Source organism: Chaetodon trifascialis, chromosome 15 (assembly GCF_039877785.1).
Source record: "Chaetodon trifascialis isolate fChaTrf1 chromosome 15, fChaTrf1.hap1, whole genome shotgun sequence".
Taxonomy (NCBI): domain Eukaryota; kingdom Metazoa; phylum Chordata; class Actinopteri; order Chaetodontiformes; family Chaetodontidae; genus Chaetodon; species Chaetodon trifascialis.
The window spans coordinates 12,955,801-12,975,004 of NC_092070.1; the positions used below are offsets into that span (position 1 = coordinate 12,955,801).

At 42.4% G+C, this 19,204-nt stretch overlaps 1 protein-coding gene across 1 annotated transcript in view; it reads left to right on the forward strand.

Annotated features, from left to right (window-relative positions):
* The window catches only part of cacna1ia (calcium voltage-gated channel subunit alpha1 Ia), a 148,005-nt gene that overhangs the window by 122,213 nt on the left and 6,588 nt on the right, over positions 1–19,204 (forward strand). The window contains exons 30-35 of the mRNA XM_070980381.1: positions 3,110–3,188; positions 4,077–4,198; positions 5,570–6,025; positions 9,854–10,003; positions 14,959–15,096; positions 18,476–18,692. Coding sequence (XP_070836482.1) covers positions 3,110–3,188; positions 4,077–4,198; positions 5,570–6,025; positions 9,854–10,003; positions 14,959–15,096; positions 18,476–18,692 — 1,162 coding nt within the window. The remainder of the gene's footprint in view (positions 1–3,109; positions 3,189–4,076; positions 4,199–5,569; positions 6,026–9,853; positions 10,004–14,958; positions 15,097–18,475; positions 18,693–19,204) is intronic.

Here is a 19,204-nt window from a genome sequence, read left to right on the forward strand (position 1 = left end):
AAACCTGGAAAGAGGGGGATGCAGCTACCCTGGCTCTGTCTCCAGGAAAAAAAATATGCCTAATGACACCTCTTAAACTCACTAATTAACACTTTATATCTTGTTGCTTGTTGCTAAGCTAACTGACTGCTCACTCCAGCTCCATATTTACCGTACAGATGTGACAGAGGTATCAATCTTCTCATCAAGCCCTCGGGAAGAAAGTGAATAGGTGTATTTTCCCAAACTATTGCTTGAATGAAAAGCAGTTGCAGTCTACACAGGTTTGGTGCAAAGTCTGGTGTACAGTCTCGTTTATGGACATGCAGACACACTGTCACACGCACACACAATCTGACCCATTTACCATCAAACGGAAGATAAAGCAACAGAGGGAAACAGGTGTTGTGGTGAAAGGAGGGCAGGCGGAGGTGAGGGAGAGCAGATTCCTTGTCTTTCTTTTCTATTGATCCCGCTCTCATTAACATTGAGCCCTTTGCGCTATCCCAAGGGCACCAAGGGAGGTAATTAAAACTAGGGCTAATTAAACAATTCCAGGAGGTCTCTCTCTGTGTGTATGGGTGTGTGTGCATATTGAAGTACTGACAGAGTGAGAGTGAAAACATTACACCTGGTGAGAGATTAACCTGGGGTAATATTCTTCTATATTTCACTGTGAAAATGAAATGGCAAGCTGCCAACATTTCTTCATTACATCACATAGGATATTGAGGACAGTATTGACATTTCAACAAAGGTGTCCCGATACAGCGAACAAAGGGACAGTCAAATTGGGTGCTATTGGCTAAAAAGACAAGGAATATGAAAAATGCCGTCAGGGCACACAGGGACAGATGTCTGCAAGAATAATATTTTATGAGAATAATCAAGTGAAGCAGTGTATGTATTTAATAGGCCATGACAAGGCATGGGGATGTAATGAGGGATCCCAACAGTCACAGTGAACGGGTGAGTAAGCTTAATAGCTCACTGACATGTTAAGAGAAAGGCATTTTTATGGCATGTCTTTACAAAGACACAGTAAGACGAAGTCATTTTAACCACAAGCATCCTCCATTATCCCCCCCCCCCCCCCCCCCAAACTGCTGCCAAATGACTGCAACACACCGTTCGCTAACACTAATAGTCTATTTCATGTTGACACTAAAGTCAATCTTGTTTTATCTCCTCTCTGGGAGTGGCTGAGGAACCTCCAGTATAGCCTTCAGCAGATGTGGACACCACATGATATGCCACGTCCCCCGTGAAACAATTTGTATTTAGCTTAAAGAATTGATTTAATGTTGGTTTCCATCCTTCTTTTCAGATGAAATCATGAAAATAATAAAATCTTTGGACATTTGTGCAAAAAGTAGTTCAAAAAAATGGCAAAGCTCCTTACAAAATATCTTCGTACACACAAGTGAACACAGAAACTGGAGTTTTTAAAAAATCTTTAGTGACCTAAAAATATGTGGAGGCAAGACCTCAGTGTAGCATTGAACTGTGAACCAGAGGAATCAGATCAGGCCACTCGTGTTGAAGCCTTTGACTGCATTAAAATGTAAAAAATGGTAGATTCTGGCTGAGATTTTGCTGCTTTGCCCCCATCAGTTGTCATTGTGGTGAATTTCAAAGGAGAGGAGAGGAGAGGAGAGGAGAGGAGAGGAGAGGAGAGGAGAGGAGAGGAGAGGAGAGGAGAGGAGAGGAGAGGAGAAGGCACATACTCAAACCTCGAGTATAAGCGAGGTGATTCTAATGAAAGCAGTTTTTCTTCTGCTCGAATGGCATTGCTCCGAAATCTCATTGTAGTTCAGTTAATGTAACCCAAATCCAATCACAATCATTTGACTTGGCTCCTATTTCCTGAGAGCTTTCCCTCCAAACCAGGCAGTTATCAAAACACTCATTTTCATCATGACTGTTCTTCTACAGCTAGGCGTCGCTATGGCCCTGCCAGACTCTGCTTCGAACAGGGAACAGCCCCAAGAATCTGAACATATTTTCTGTTAATAAACTTTGTTTGCATTATCCCTAGACCAACAGGGTAAACAGCAAAAGTAAACAGCAAATTTCCAGTGTCTTTCCCCTCAAAAACAGGTGGCGTGAACTGAACCTGTCTTTAGAACACATGGAGGATAATTACAGTAACTATTTGTACATTTTCTCATTCCCAGTGGAGCAGTGTTGTTAGCAGAGTGTTAGACAGTGAATAGGAGACTGGGTTTTGCATCCCTGTAATGGGATTAGATTTTGCCCTAAGTGTTTACTGTGCAACATCATCATCGCCATTAAGTTGTGGTAGCAGAAAGCTGTTTTGTGGTAGAACCAAGCCAAATCCCAAACAGCATTTGGGGGTTTAGTTGCATCAAAGTCTCAGAGGAAGTTGTGCCATGGTGTGCAGAAGTAAGCACGGTATGGGAGCAGTATGCTAGAAACAAGTTGGAGTCCTATGTGACATTTTTAATGAACACCCGTTACGCCTTGTGTTTGATTTCCTGCTCATTTATTCAGTCGCGGTGCTTGACAATATGTGCTGTTTTCAATGTGAACTGATGAATGATAAATGGATTGTTTTAATCAGAATAAGAATCAGGAATACTTTTTTGATCCCCGAGGGGAAATTGTTTTTGTTACAGGTGCTCCTTATAAGAATCGAAGACATAGAAGAGATTAATTAGAAGAAACACACACACACACACACACACACACACACACACACACACACATATATATATATATATATATAAAGTCATGAAAAGTCATAAAATCATGGGATGTTCTGTTTTTAATGGTCAGTTGTTTTAAGATAACTTACTAGTATTTTTTAAATAAGGTTGAATTACATTCACATTCAAGTCTATAGATGAGGTCACATTAACAATGTTTGTCTTTTTTGTTGTTAGATGACACTTCATTTTTGTACTGATTTTAAAATGAAGCTAAATTAGCCTAGCATACCTAGCCTGAACATAAGCCTTAGCCAAAATGCTGTTTTGGTAGTATACACTCGTTGCAGATATTAGAATGTTGTCAAATGGCTTATAGCATGTGCATGGTAAGATGTTCTCCTGTCTGTCTGTGTGCATGTGTGCATGTGTGCATATGTGTGTGTGTGTGTGTGTTGCAGGTGGGTAACCTGGGCCTGCTCTTCATGCTGCTGTTTTTCATCTACGCCGCCTTAGGAGTAGAGCTTTTTGGAGAACTTGGTAAGTGCACCAGTGGCATTACCACAAAGGATCATGTCATACAAAACCTTGTTGAGCTCTGTCTCTGCAATATAATCGACGTTAAGAATATTATAAAATTGTATTATTATTTTTTTAACTACAAAGCTTTAAAGAGAATGTATATATTCATTCCATGTACCATCTTTGGTAATTTAGTGCCACTGCCACCAGTAACAGTAAAGATAAGATCACATTCATTGACACTTTGATGATACATTAGTTATTTATTGTGAAAAAACATAAAAACAAGAGGACTTGTATTAAATTTAGCACAGAAATCTCCTTATTTCCCTTCCATCCTTTATTCCTTTTCATCAGTTCTCTCTCCTGCAGTCAGACAGCCATTGGAGAATCAACCCACTCTCCAGTATTCTGATACATAAGTACTGTCCTAAAATATCCACATTGAAGTTGGAAGATATATCTTCCAAACTGTCACATTTCCCTTGTGTGCTGCAGCTGCAGCCAGTGGCAACATAGCTTCCTATTGGAGTTTGGCAGGAGAAGGGATTAGTGGCAAATGCAAGTGTCTCTTTCTTGAGGCCATTCCAGAGATTATCTTGGGATGTAAGCTCAAAGACAAACAGAGAGTTTGGTCACATTGCTGCTGATTTGATAACTGTGTCTACACTGTGTTGGCTTGTTTGAACAGTCATCCAGGCAACTTAGCGACACAAATGTTGCATGCTTCTGCAGGTTTTTTGGGGGGGAGTAATGACATGTTCCGTGTTGATTCACAATTCTCCTTTTATCCCTGCTCCATTTCTGCTCCATTTTCTCTTTCTCTTCATCCCCTCACTTCTCCCTTATCTGTGACCATCCATCCTCTTCTCCCCCTCCATCCACCCACCTTACTCTCATCCTCAGTTTGCAATGCGGACTACCCATGTGAGGGTATGAGTCGTCACGCTACCTTTGAGAACTTTGGCATGGCCTTCCTTACCTTGTTTCAAGTCTCCACGGGCGACAACTGGAATGGCATCATGAAGGTACAAAACTAGAGAAAACAGTGAAGGTTTGAGAGAGAGAGACAAACTCCTCCTCTATATCTCTCATCCACCCGATCTTCCAATCTAGAGATACTTACTGATAAAAAGGAAATGTGCTTGCTCAGCACCGGGGGCACAGATTTCCTTACAGATGGGACAAGGGAGTGACTGTGCCTCATTGCACACACACACAAAACACCAATTTACCCTTAACACCCATCTACTACCGCCAACGGCTATGACCGCTCCTCTGCACACCGAGTCTGCGAGGGGAGTAGAGATTATGCTGGAGTGTGTCGGGCGTGGACCATTTAACACACAGAGGATACAGGGTGGATGGTAGCAAGCCATGAAAGCGGACCAGCAGGCCACAGATGCTACCTCTCAGAGTAAATCTCTGTCATTTTAGCTGTCAAATTACTACCTTGGTTATGCGAGACCTGTTTTGGTATAGTAAGAAGCAGGTGAGGCAGAGTGGTAATTAGTCATGCAGTGACGATAGGGAAAGAAGAAATAATGAGGGAGAGAAAGGCCGGTAAGAGGGCAATGGGGAGAAAAGGAGGCACTAGTGAACTGTAATAAGGGGGAGGATGACAGGATGGGAAGGGGGTTTAAAGAGCTGACCAGTTAAAACTCTCTCTCCCCTCTAGAGGCAAAATTACAGCAAAAATGAAAAAATGTGGAGGTGGGGCAGCACGAGCAATAGCAAATGGAGATTAGAGGAAGAAAGAACAAAATATATAGAGAAATAAGATGGAAGGGGAGTGAAGGCAGAAAAGGAAGATGTCGTGTGAAGGGGCACAGTATGTAAACGTCATGCCAAATTAGATAGAAAAGACCAGCTTCAGCTCAGAGGGCTAAAATTGTTATGTGTGGTCACAGCCTGGGTGAGATATGTGTACTTCCTCCAGAAAACACTTGTCACTTTGGTTCTGCTCTGACTGAACTCCACACTGTGCGCATGTTAACCAGAGTGGAGAACCACGAGAATAATGCCACGAATACAGAGAGCTTTGTTAACGTGAGCTGGATGCGTTCCATTATTACCTAAAATGTACTTGATATGGATTTTTCCATTGTTGCTAAAATCCAGTCCAGTTCAGAAACAGCATTTCCTCATAAATAATGAAAACATTTGCATCCAGAGCTCTGACTCACTCACTCACTCATCAAAAACTGTACTTCAGAAACATGGTATTGCTACTACATAAACCGAAGTAGTGCAGGGCTGCTGTATTGGAGTCCATAGATGTTAAAGTGATCCTGTAATACTGTCCACTTCCTGCATCTTAACATCCTCCCCTTCTTCTTCTACTCCTAACCAACCTTGTCCTGACCTTCTTTCCTCATCTCCTTCCTTTATGACACCAGGACACATTGCGGGAGTGCCCACCAGACCACGGCACCGATGTGGACTACGCCTGCAATCCAAGCCTTCAGTTTATCTCGCCCATGTACTTTGTCTCCTTCGTGCTCACCGCCCAGTTCGTGCTCATCAATGTGGTGGTGGCCGTGCTGATGAAGCACCTGGACGACTCCAACAAGGAGGCCCAAGAGGAGGCGGAGATGGATGCAGAAATTGAGCTGGAGCTGGCCCAGGGCACCCTCTGTTGCATGGGCGCCCCCAGCTGTGGGGGTGCTAAGATGGACAAAGGACTAGTCCCTGCTGGATCCGGGCCTGGAGGCACAGCAGGGGGAAAGGACAGAGGAGGTGCCAGAGGAGAAAGGGGAGATGGAGGGAGGAAGATGCGGCACGCAGCAGCTACTGTGCACCCAGGGGCATACAATTCCCGTGACTCCAGCCGGACCCTGTACTCACCAGCACAAGTGAGTGTGTATTTCTGTGTGTATGTGTGTGTGTGAGAGAGAGAGAGAGAGAGAGAGAGAGAGAGAGAGCATTCTTATGTTTGTTTCCTGATAGTGTGAAAGGCCCGTTTTGTGTGTGTGGTGTATGTGCGTGTGCGTGGATGGGGGTAGGGTTGCGTGTGTCTGCCGAGTAGGGACGTCTCGGGATCGGGATCAAGCATATCAAAGCTTTTTTTTTAATTATTATGTCTCCATTTCTGCTCCACAAAAAATCTGATCCTCATTAATTTAGATCCATTTCTCATCCATTTTTTTTAATAATATCCCAGATGAGACTCAGCTGTAGCTCAGCTGTGATGCTTTGCTGTGGTTCTCTAAAACAGTGGAACCATTGCATAATGCAGTGGGTCGTAGGGAAACTGCAGAGCAGCCTCAACAGTGACTAGCAGTTTCAGCTAAAATGCCAGTTAGGTATTGAAGGTGCTTTGGGCTGAAAGATCAATAAATAAATGTTTTAGCTTCATTTTCCACATGAATGATGCCTCTATTTTGCGTGCAATGAGGATAAAGAAATACTATCAAAACCTTCCTGCAGTGTCCACTTTGAGACTCTTCTCTCTAAGAACATTACACAAAACAATGCTGCATACATTGCATATATAATCGGCTAATCGGCTGCAGCAAAGCCTGGCAGTCTATGTATTTCTTAATGCATAGTGATTCAGCTTTCAAACATATAGAAATGTCAATCTAAAGATAGCTTTAATAAGTTTAATGTAGGCCTAATGTGCACTTTTTAGCTGTATTATGTTGGAAAATATGAATTTTGCATCAGACACAGTCTCAGCAGATAGTGGATAATCAACAATTCAGATCAGTATCTGGGGCAAACATCCCTACTTTTAAGTATTCTTTTCTGTTTCTCTGGCTGCCTGTCAGTTTGCTTCTCTTCACACAGTATCAATGCATTAGTCCACGCAGAGAAAATTACACGTTCGATTCAGAAGCTTGAAGAATAAAAAAGAGGTAAACAATGTGGCAGTAACTTCTGTGCAGTGGTAGAATGGCGCTAACACGGGGTAGAGAATCATTTCTCTATTCCATTTGTTTATTTGACTGACAGCCACACTGTATGATTACACTTAATCATTTTACCACTCTCTTTGTATAGTTCGCCTGTAATTTTGTTCTGCGTCTGTCACAGATTCTGTGAGAAGCAGGGGAGGGCAGGAAGGTTAAACATTTCCACAAAGAAAGGGAACAAAAAGACAAGATATAAGGAAAGGGAGAAAGAGACACTAAGCAATGGCTTAATGGCAGCAATGCACAAGTGCAGTTGGTGTAAGAAACCAATTAATATACATTAGAGAAACACTGGCTTTAAAGACATTTTCTAAAATTAAACCAAACTACTAAAGTGATGTAGGCAGATGAAAGTCAAGGCTTGGTCATATATTTTACCTTTGGAAAGAGCGTTTTCCTCTTGCTACACTGAAGTCATAGTAACCCATGCTGTCAGCAAGGAGGGATGAGCAATTTTAATCACTTTCACAATTAGGCTTTTTTCAATTACACTTTATTAACCTTTCAACACTCACAGGAGACTACATGAGTTTGCAGACGTACGTGCATGGGCTACAGTTTTGAAATGATAACACCTCTGCCGATATCTGTGCGTGAGGGTAGATGGTCTCTCATTTCCACTCACAGTCCGACAAGATTCCATTATGAAATCGCTAATGATAGTCTGAGGTATCCATGCAGAAACACACATAAAGATGACTCATCAGCTGCCATGTGTCTCACCTTTGTGGAGCTAAAGTTGGCTGCATGGAGCCATTTTTAGCTCAGTGTTGGCTGACAGAGGAACTTAATGCAGACCAGTGAGAAGGCACTGGCAGCACCCCCCCCCCCCCCCCCCCCCCCCCATCTCCCCCTCTCTCATTCTCTGTCTCTCAAGTGATGCAATGAGGGATCTGGGGAGACCGATGCAATTTATTCAGTGCACAAGTCCGTGTGTGTGTGTGTGTGTGTGTGTGTGTGAGAGAGAGAGAGAGAGAGAGAGAGAGAGAGTGCAATTGAAAGAGGCTCATGTGAGGAAGTGGTCAAACCCAAACATTGTGACATGTAGGGAGGAATGTGAATCTCCACATATTGTCATAATATTACCAGCAGCTTCTGTATCTGATGATATAGAACTTGGGAAACATTGCAGCCGTACAGTAACTAGTATAATCTATAATGAGCCATAATATGCAGTCAAAATTCCATTTTTAGCTCTATGGTGAAGCACTAGTTATATATTACGCGGGGACTACGAGGGGACACTATAGGAAGCTGACACACACACACAGGGAGAGAAAATAAGGGAAAAAGAGAGGAGAGATAATAGCTGAGCCAGTGACAGTCAGATAGACGCAGTAATTAATTTCAGCTCTCTCCCCTCTCTCTCAACTTGCATTCCCTGTAGACGAGCCCTATTGTTGTCCACTAATACAGTTATTAATGGAGGCCAGCACATAGGCCACCACAGTCAATCAAACATTTTATTTATTTATTTTTATCAAGCTATCCACCTACACTGAATGGATTACCTTGGGACTGTCTGCGTGTGTGTGAGAGAGAGAGAAGACGAAGTGTGTTGTGTTTTTTTTTTTTTTTGTAGATGCATGTATAGAAATAGCTGGATATGGCAGAGTCAGCCAGATTGCACTAAAATGTGGCTGCAACACTGTTTCATAAACCAGCATAATTTAGGTATATTTATATGGCTGGGAGTACAGTAACCTGTCTCTTGAATTCTTAGCCCCCTCATTTTCAAAACATGAGCTATGAGTGATTGTAATATAACAGTAGGAGTCAGAAATGTGTGTTTGCATAACAGGTCTAAGTATAGTCCTATAAGCAGTGTTGTAGAAATGTGTTATGAAAATAGGCTTGTGTGGGGATTGAAGAGGAGTGACCTTGTTTCGCAGTTTCCTTCGGGATGTATCTGCTGATGTAATACAGTTATTTTGGCTGTTATGAATGTGCTACAGGCACAATGCATCCAATTCATTGTGAAATACAGTGCCCTGCCAAGAAACACAGAAATCATTTTTTAGTTTCCTTTTTCTGTCAGTAGTTTTCCTTTTTCTGCCAGATTGGTTTTCCCAAAAACCAATCTGGCAGATGAGTTCCAAGCAAGGAGGGATCATTTAAGTCGAAGAGAAAGCCCTGACTGATTCAGTCTAAATTGCTTTAAATCTAATAATACCCAGAGCACAAAGCAAATGCTAAAATCTTAAATTGTTTCAACAAGGTATTGAACAGCCTAATTGAGGTGATATATCAAATGTAATTGCACTACTCTCAGTGCTCAAGGCTTTGATAGTAAAATTATGTGTTACTTGGCTAATGAGGGTTTGGAGTCATATTACTGAGGAGCCTTTTTCCAAAGAGAACAGTGTTTAGCCCTAAAGGCTGACAAAGTATGAGAGAGGGACTTGTTCTGGTTTATTTGTACATGATCTCTGACACAGAAAAATCGTTTGAAATGCTTTTTTTATTTTTGTGGAGGAATATTAGAAATTAAGGCTCAGTAGTGTGAAATCTGTGTGTGTGTGTGGGTGAATGTGCACATACGTGACTGTGTGTGTTTGTGTATGAGTACATAAGAAAATTTAAAAGCATATCTTCGTGTGCACAAAGGCATTTTTATAACCCTTGCAATGGTGTATGCATTTCCCTGCGTGTTTTTTGTCCTCGCATGTCCGCATGTGCACATGTTTGCGCCTGCGTGCAATACTGGTCTGCTGGCCTGCGTCCCGTGTGTATGTGTCCGTGTGTGTATGTGTGTATGTGTTCCAGGAGAGCCAGTGGCTGGACAGCGTATCTCTCTTGATCAAGGATACACTGGAGGGAGAGATGCTGATGATCGACAACCTCTCCGGTTCTGTCTTCCACCACTACTCCTCTCCTCCACCCGTCTGCAAAGACTGCAAGGGCCACCCACAAGAGGTACCACCCTGAACACACGTGAATACACACGCACATGCAATATATGTTCACACACACGCACACACACAATGAGAGCAATAACCCGAGATGTAAAATTCATCCTTAAAGGTTTAAATTTGCAAGAGAAACAACCACTGCCATCAATTTTTTAAAAGATTTGGCTGCCACAACCATTCACAACACCTAACAGCACCTTGGATAGGTGCATACATTTTTAACATGAGCCTTGTTAATGACAACCTCTACGAACTGAGCTTTACTGGACCAACCTGGAGGCCCATATTTATCAAACATGTCAGACTACTCTCAACTCACAGGAGGAAGTCTATTTATAAAGAAACTCCTCCAGTCTTGCCATTTTACCCACCATGCTGCTTGAGATGGCCACTTTTCTGACCCCTTTCGCAATGTTATTTTAACAAATGACATGACATTTTTGTGCAAACATGATACCTTCCCTTGAAGAGGGTCGCAGGTGAATCCGCAGTCCTGGTTGCTCGCTGTTGCTGCAGTTCTTTGGCTTGACAGCTAGAGTGAGAGAGCAGCACGTTCAGTCACATGGGAGCCAGACTGAAATATAAACTGACTGCAGAGTATCTCAGTGTATTTGAAAATGCATGGTTTAGCTGCTGCGGTCATTCAGGGCATCTACGCTCATAATTCAGCAAAACCAGGCTTACCAAGTCTTGGTGGTGGTGGGGAAGGAATATATTAGCTCTGAAGCTTTGAAATGCATTTATGCATTCACAGAAGTGAGAGCCCAAATCATTGCTGTTGCTGTTTATTGTTGTCAAATTAATCTCAATTTATTTGTTTTCTGCAAGTACAAAAAAATGTTTTATACAGTTACAAATTCACGAATATTCTGCAGGTTTATGTCTGTGTATGTGCACACATGCTTTTTTCCGTCCTTGTCCAGCCAGCTCTCATCAATCTTGGCAGAGATAGGATCATCTTAATTTAGAAAATGCTTTTGCTTCTGTGCCTAAAGGTAGGACCGAATATGGATCATTCTTAGACATTTGGGCCTGTTAGGACTGATTCCTGGCTCTGAAATTCTTGGTAAATATGGCCCCAGGTATTTGGATGCAAATAAACTTGAGGGACAGTTTGAAATAAATCCGCAGTGGATGCAAGACCCAAATAGTGCAAAGGTAGAAATAGAAGACTAAAAAACGTCCTTGTATAGATATGTATACACGTGCAGAAATACACAGGTAACAGTAAACACCAGCATATAGTATACTGTATACACACACACACACACACACACACATACTAAGGGTTTCATTTACTAGTAATTGGTGTATGCAGTGTGTGGCTCATCTGTTTTACAAAAACTTGCTAAATCAAACCATCTCTTTGCAAACTAAGTAGTCCTGAAACCCTGAATATACACACACGCTCACATATACTCGACACATTCATGCACACACGTACACACACTTATACAGCTACGATGTTTGGGACCAGATTGCATGCATGCAGATTCGCACAAGACACATACAAAGGAATATGCATTTGCACGTACTTTCATGGACATACACACACGTGCACACACACACACACACACACACACACACACACACACACACGTGGGCTTCATTCATCTCACAAAGCAGCTTGAATGGGAGGTATTGTTGAATTTCATGCTATATAAAGCCTGTCAACGATAGCCTTTATATGGTATTATGTTAGAGTGTGAAAGAGAATTTTAGCCCTTAATTAAACACAATATCAGCACAAGATGATATGAACTTTTCCATATGTGCCGAAATGTGGATTAATGAGGCCCGTTGCATGCATACATACAAGCAGCCATTGCTGTCATGCATGCCTGCACGCACAATTCTCTCCTTTACTCGTGCTTGTAGTCCGGGGTACATGGGAGATCCTGCATAAAACACACTCTCACAAATATACTGTCCTGTGCCAGTGTTGTCCATCACAATAGCAAAGTGCAGCCGGTCAGCTCAGAGGAAGCAATAACTGGGCTCCACACCTTCCCACCTGTCAGTCCAGCTTTCTGCCTGTCTGCAGACGCTGTCAACCCATCAATCTTATCCCACTCTTTTATGCCCCCCCCCCATCTATCTTTGATTTACTGTATCTGATCCTGTATCCTCCTTCATTTTCCCATGCTCTATAACCATCAGACTTGCATATTGCTTGTTTGTTTGTGTGTGAAAGAGCGTGTGGGTGTGTGCCATTTTCAGACAGATGACTTTTTCACTGCTGAGAGCTCTGTACAATGTTACTGTGTTTAAGGGAACAGGGAGGCACAGCAGGGCTCCTGGTGCAGTGTGTGTGACAGTGGAAATATTCATCAAGTAAGGACTTGAGATCAGCCGCAGCTTGAGACTGACTACGGTTGAGTCTGCAGATAACAGTTCAATGGTGCAGTGAAGGCCTTTGCCATTTATTCAGTTGCTAGCATAAAGAGACGCTTCTCAAGCGTACATGAGCTTTCCACAGCATCATCTCTCCAACACGGTTTTTGGAAGGCGGCATCGAAGTGCCTGAAGCTATTTTAAAAGTATAGTTCTGTTAGCTACTTGAGCAGATGGAGGCTAAACCACAGCAAAGCTACACTCATGCGTGATATTGCTTGTTGTTGTTTTTTTCACTCTGTTTATTTATTAAAGTTTTTTCAGGTGACAGCATAGTGCACATTTTCTGACATGTGGAAGCAAAAATTCAGACCAATAGTGATGTTGATATATGGTCCTGTTGTCAAAAGTGGCATTTGTTAGGCTAAAAAGATCTCATGATGATACTGCATGATGAGAATGGACTCTGGTGCATGGTAGAACATTGTCATATTTCAGCAAATAAGTCATTCCAAGAGGTCTGAGAAGAGAATAAGTCACAAAAATAAACAGTTTGTGCTGTGCAGATGTGTGCAAAAACTACTGCTTTGATGCAACTATGACACAAACATTGAAATACTACAACAAATCAGTGCCTGCATCTATGTGAAGGATTTCAGCATTTTTGACTCCTAGTGGTGGTGTGAGTCTACCTGTGGCAGACAGCAGGTGTGCCTGTTTTAACACCTGTGTGTTGTGGAAAATTATCATGTGACTACTGATGCACTTGTTTTCTATGTTTAGCAGAAACGATATTGCATACGCTTACCATGTCCTGACTAGCATGAGTCATGCGATATGGCCATGAGATATTACTCATGCTTATTGCTCATTCACACAGTCTTCTCCTCTCATTGCCTACCAGCAGCAGTGAATAAAGCAATGCCTTGCCTCACCTCTTTGAGGCTGCGGTGGACACTTTCATTTGGCTCCCTATCTTGCTAGTGAAACCTTTAATATATCTGCAGTTACCTTGGAAGCAACCGTGTAGCAGCAACTTTCTGTATCCATTGTGCCTTTTTTTTTATTGTCCCTGGAGGCACAGCCAAGACTACAGGAAGAGAGAGGATGTAGTTTCCATTACCTACCGATAAATGTACCAACCGATTACTTGCAGGGACCTTTTCAAAGCTTTTTACAGCCCAACTATGAGACACAGAGCACATCAGCAGATCTGGAACTGTCACATGGTAGTATTAGTGAGGGCCGATATAAGGAGATAAAACAGAAAAACTACAAAGTGGTCCTTTAAATTAATGAGTTGCATTGCTGTGCTTCTGCCTACAATCATCCCACCCTCTCTTTCTTTCTCTCTGTCTCTCCTTGGGGGCTTGGAAACTGGTAATTTACTGCTGCATATCAGCCATGAATCTTTTTCTATGAACCTCTTTGTCTTTCTCACCTACGGGCATGTGTTAATATATTGCTAACAGGCCTCACTCCATTGGATTTCACTTGGCCCTTTTTAAGTACCCTTTTTAATGCTTCTCTCTGGCTATTTATTGCTCTGTCTCTTTAAAGAAACTGCTTAAGCTCATCACAGCATCCCCAGAACCCTGAAATTCCTCTCCAGCTCACTGTTTGCAGTATGTTTTGAAATTGTGAACAAAAAAAAAAGTGCTGCAAGGGGAGGAACAGAGAAGAATGTCAGCCGAGAAGCTGGAGCTCACAGGGCGCTCACGCAGCGATAATTTAAAACCAATTCAGTAGCCAAATGGGCTGAGTTACCTGCAGCCCTGATGAAACAAACTTAGTTGGAGCCAATGTTGGAGCAAATGAGAAAGAGAGGTAGTAACATTTGGGATAATTGTCATCGCTTCTCAATTATTCTGTGTTTGGTGATGTTGTCTCATCAGGATTGCTGTACAGGTGTGAGGGACAAGCGCTACGAGACAGCATTACCATACACACACAGCAACACTTTAATGGGCTCTTGTGTTTGAAAACATACTCAGTTAGCTGTCGGGCAGAATTATGAGGTTCTGGTGTCAACAGACAACGCCGTTCTTGATGGGAGAGAAAAAAAAAGTATCTCTTCGCTCTCGCTTACATGCAGATACCGCAGGTTCACACGCACACACAAAAACTACTGTGCACACACTGCTTCGATAGCTGCCTCCCGCCTCTCATTCAGCCTCTATCGTCTCATATTTTCCGGAAGTATATGTTTAATTGATGATTACTTCTTGAAATCTCTCACCCTGCTCTCTTTACAGACAGGTTCCACGGCATTTTGGACTTTGCACTTTGAATTGTCAACATCTGGTGAAGCAAATCGAAACTTTGCGGAGGTTTTATCTATCTTGTCTGTGCAGCTCATATTGGTCAATGAGAGATCTTGTATAAACAAAAGAATCATGAGAGACATCTTCAAAACATTGTTGCTGATCCTTTAGAGATGTAATATCTATGTACACAGAGATGTAAGATTCTGAAGTCACGGTTGTTATGAACACTAGAATAAATTATTTTGAGCGCTGATGAGACCGTGCTCTGTTAATTGGAAGGAAGTCTGAATCATGTGCTGCTCTTATTCCCTGTCCCTTCCTCTTTTGAGACATGAATAACAGAGGTACATTTTTGCAGCAGATCAGGATGGCTGAGATTGAGCAGGCATCGCTGAAGTCAGAGCAACTGTCAGACAAGTCCTCATCTCCGGCCCTGCCAGACGACCTCAGCCTGGATGAACACACTGCCTATCAGCTGCTGGTGCGAGAGGGCAAGGTGGGTATGAGCTGGTGCTGACCAGTACGCTTAAAGTGATAACAATACCAATAACAGAGTACTTCATTTGATGCTTTTTTGTAACCACTGTAGGGTTGCTAAATAATCTAAAGTTAGTGGAAAATCCATAACAGAAAAAGCTAGCACACAAATCTGCCTTGTAGATCTTGTCCAAAACCGCTTTTGTTTCAATAAAATCTGAACAAAGAAAGCAATTTAGCCCAGTTACCATTTATCTTACCTCAAGTAATAGGCAGTAATGGTCTGTCCTCTTGAGGAGAAGGCCTTGTGAACACCGTGCAGCTGCAGCAGTTTTCTTTATGCTTGATGGAGTGCTTTATTATCTTCCTCATACTGAATTTTTCCTGAAATCATCCTCCTGCATATTGCACGTTTATTTTTAACAGACGAGGTGTATGAGCAGAGTGAGGTGAGAGGGTGAGATTAAGATCTTCACCTCTGGAAAAATATTTAAAAAAAATAAATAAATAAATAAATCTCTTTATAGCCTTCAGAAATAACAACAGAGTCACAGTGGTCAGAAATATAAATCTCTCTATAAGAACAATGTGAAAATAAAATGGGTTTTTTTTTTGTCATTTTACCTTATCTGTCATATTTACAGCAAAAATGTACAGTTGTTGGGCTGCACGGTGGCGCAGCAGGTAGTGCGCGTGCCTCACAGCAAGAAGGTTGTCGGTTCGATCCCCGGGTCAGGCGGGGCCCTTCTGTGTGAAGTTTGCATGTTCTTCCCGTGCATGCGTGGGTTCTCTCCGGGTACTCCGGCTTCCTCCCACAGACCAAAAACATGCTCATTAGGTTAATTGATGACTCTAAATTGTCCGTAGGTGTGAGTGTGAGTGTGAATGGTTGTTTGTCCTTTCATGTGGCCCTGAAATCGGCTGGCGACCGGCTCAGGGTGTACCCCACCTCTCGCCCACTGTAGCTGGGATAGGCTCCAGCCCCCCGCAACTCCGAAAGGGATAGGCGGTATAGATAATGGATGGATGGATGTACAGTTGTTGGCAATTTTCTTGTTCTCTGACAATCATTTCTTTCAGGCATAGAACAAATTTGAATGACAGCGTGTTTGCTCTAATTTACGATTTGAAGCTGTCTTTATACTGATTATACTGGTAAAGAAAGTTGGGTCTGAGCTTTGATCAGTGGTAATAACATGCAGTTTTCCACACATTCTTGTAATGGCTTTACCCAGAAGTCTGTCTTTGCACTGCTTTGATAAAACCCCTGATAAAATGATGATCATCTCAATCACAACAAGAATATAGTGAAGAGCTAAGTAACAGGAAAACCCACTCAGACAGTGTTTGGCAGTGTGTGTGGCATCTGCTTCGATGTCAACACCAGGATCACTTTGTTGGAATGTATGCTTCCTCGTCAGCTTCACACAACCTTAAATCCAAAGCACATGCAGCTTCATGCCAGCTTAACCTTTTGTGAGCTTTAGATAAACAGTTGCAGTGACCACTACAACACCAACTGCACAACAGAGTCACAGTGGTTAACATCGAGTATGCCCACTACTTTGTACTTGACAGTCATAGTACACTGCCACTATTCTCCCTTGAGAAAGTAAACACAAACAATGGCAGAGACTCACTGATTATTTTTCATATTAATTTCAGAAAGCACAAAACAAATGACCATTCTACGATCCTTTCAGCTATGATGTAGGCTCTCTTGTGAATTACAGATATAAACCATGGGCTCCAAAGACCCCTTTATCTCTTTCTCTTTGTCTATCAGTGGTAACAATCTTGTCTTTGAAGAATCCACAGTCTCTATCCACCACAGACCTTCTCATGAATAAAACTACAGTCTCCCTAGCTTCTACTGGATGGCTCTCATGCGTCCCTCTCCAGCAGCGACTTTCCCCCTTTTGACTTTATCTTTCCTGCTTCTCCTTTCTCAGCATTACCCCTCTGGTAATTGTGCACCTTTTCTGCACCTGCCTCTAGCCCCTCTATCGCCATCCCTTATCATCCATCCTTCCTAGACATCCTCCTGTGTAATGGGGTAATGCTCCTTGGTTCTTGATAGCCAGATAAGCCTGCAACCAGTAAGCATAGCTGTGAACCACAGCTCATTAGAGGAGGGGAAGAGAAAGAGAAAGAGGGAAACACAGAAGGTGAGAAGGAACCTAAGGTTAAGGATTTTATGTGTCAGCCATTGTTTGGGAAAAATAATGCTTAAGTGTGTGTGTGTGTGTGTATGTGTGTGCGTGTATATGTGTATGTGCACCTGTGCATGTTTCTGACTTTCTGGGACATATTTCAGACTGAAGACCAGTTAATTGGGCACAGCTTGTATAATTGGGGACAAAAGCTCTGTCTCCAGTTGGCAAAAAGCTGATTTTGGATCAGTGGTTCAGGTTTGGGTTAGGTTAAGTTTATGGCTCTGGTGAGGGTTCGGGGTAGGGAAGTAGTGGTTAGGGTCCGAGTTAGGGCTAGGGTAAGCCTTTAGGAAATGAATGCAAGTCTATGTAATGTCCACAAAAATGACTTTAGTAAATGCTTGTGTGTGTGGGGTGTGTATGTGTCTGCCTGTGTGGGTGCATGTGTGCCAAGGCTGTTTGAGGTGTGCATGGGTGTGGGTGGCTGCCTGGTATAAAGGGGGCTGTGTAGGGGCTACAACTGAATGAGTCAGAGGAACAATACACTCATGAAAGCACAAAGGTTTACTGTGCCCACACACGCACATATACACATGTGAGCACAAACATGGATAAATGATTCTGCAGTCCCTACATGATGGTGATTAAAACGGACGAGGTAAGGGTTTACAAAGCTGAACTCCTGCCTTAATCTGCCTCCTGCTTCCCACTCCCAGCTGTTGCAGCCATCACACACACTCTCACAAATTTGTGACCAAACATTTATTGTTACAATACATAATATTATCATGACAATAACAGGCTCTTGCTGCTCATAATCAGCTCAAACCCCTTCAATAGCACTTAAATCAAAAGCCTTAGGGATGGTGTGAATCTGAGGCCATGTTTGATATCTGCAGGATGCCAGAGGGGCTGCTTTTTTCTGTTCTCATTTTCAGTCAGGCTTGGTCCAGGAATAGTTATTTCACAGAATATAATGCTGATCCTCAATTTACATTGTGCCTTTGCAAAAGAAATAAGCGGTTAAGGCAAAGTATAAGCGCTGTTAATGATTAGAAGCTTTTCAGCACACAAGTGCCAACAATTTTCAGCACATATTTATCCATGTTTTATATTGATCCCCACATTTCTAATTTATCTAATCTTTCAAATGACGTTTGCACACGCTCACTTGATCAATCTATCCTGGAGATTTTTATTGGAAAAGACTTTCTCTCCAATGTCAGATCATCTGTTCTCTTCCAGGGAAGGTGCAGCAGCGACTCCCGCAGCTCTGAGGAGGCTGGAGGTGGAGGGAGTCATGCAGCAGGCCACCACACTCAGACTGTGGTGCAGAGCCAGGTGCAGGGGTTGGGTCAGCCTTGCCTGGCCCTCAGCACTGGCACAGAGATAGAGACTGCACTACAGGAGATGGAGATACAAACACACCAACCACATATGTGCTCCCCTCACTGTAGCCCTGGTGAGTAAATCCAGAGGAAAATATGTTTTCCATACTACCAGGCTGATTTTCAAAGGATTGCATTAATGATTCAAATATGTAATAAATATGAAATATGTAAATATGTGTTTGTACCAGAAAACAAATTCAGCCTGATTTAATTTCTTGCTGTTTTTTTGCGATTTGCATTATAGATCCAATAAAGTGGTGGTTGAAATTGACAGCAGCGCATATCATCTGAAATACACCTTATGGTCAAGAAATAACATGCTACTGCTAAACAAGAGCAACAACTCTCCAACATGAATATCAAAGAAAATACACTTTAATTCCACTCACAAAATAAGGAGGAGAGAATGAGGAAGAGAGCACACAAGGGGCACTTGAACCTCTGCAACAAATTGCTGAAAATGATTTGCATCACATCTGTGTAGATGTGCAGCTGGTGCGAGGTATTACAATGCATTTTTAAAATGACATTGATTAAACTTAGTTTCAATTTTGACACCGAGTGTCAACCCAAATCACGTACT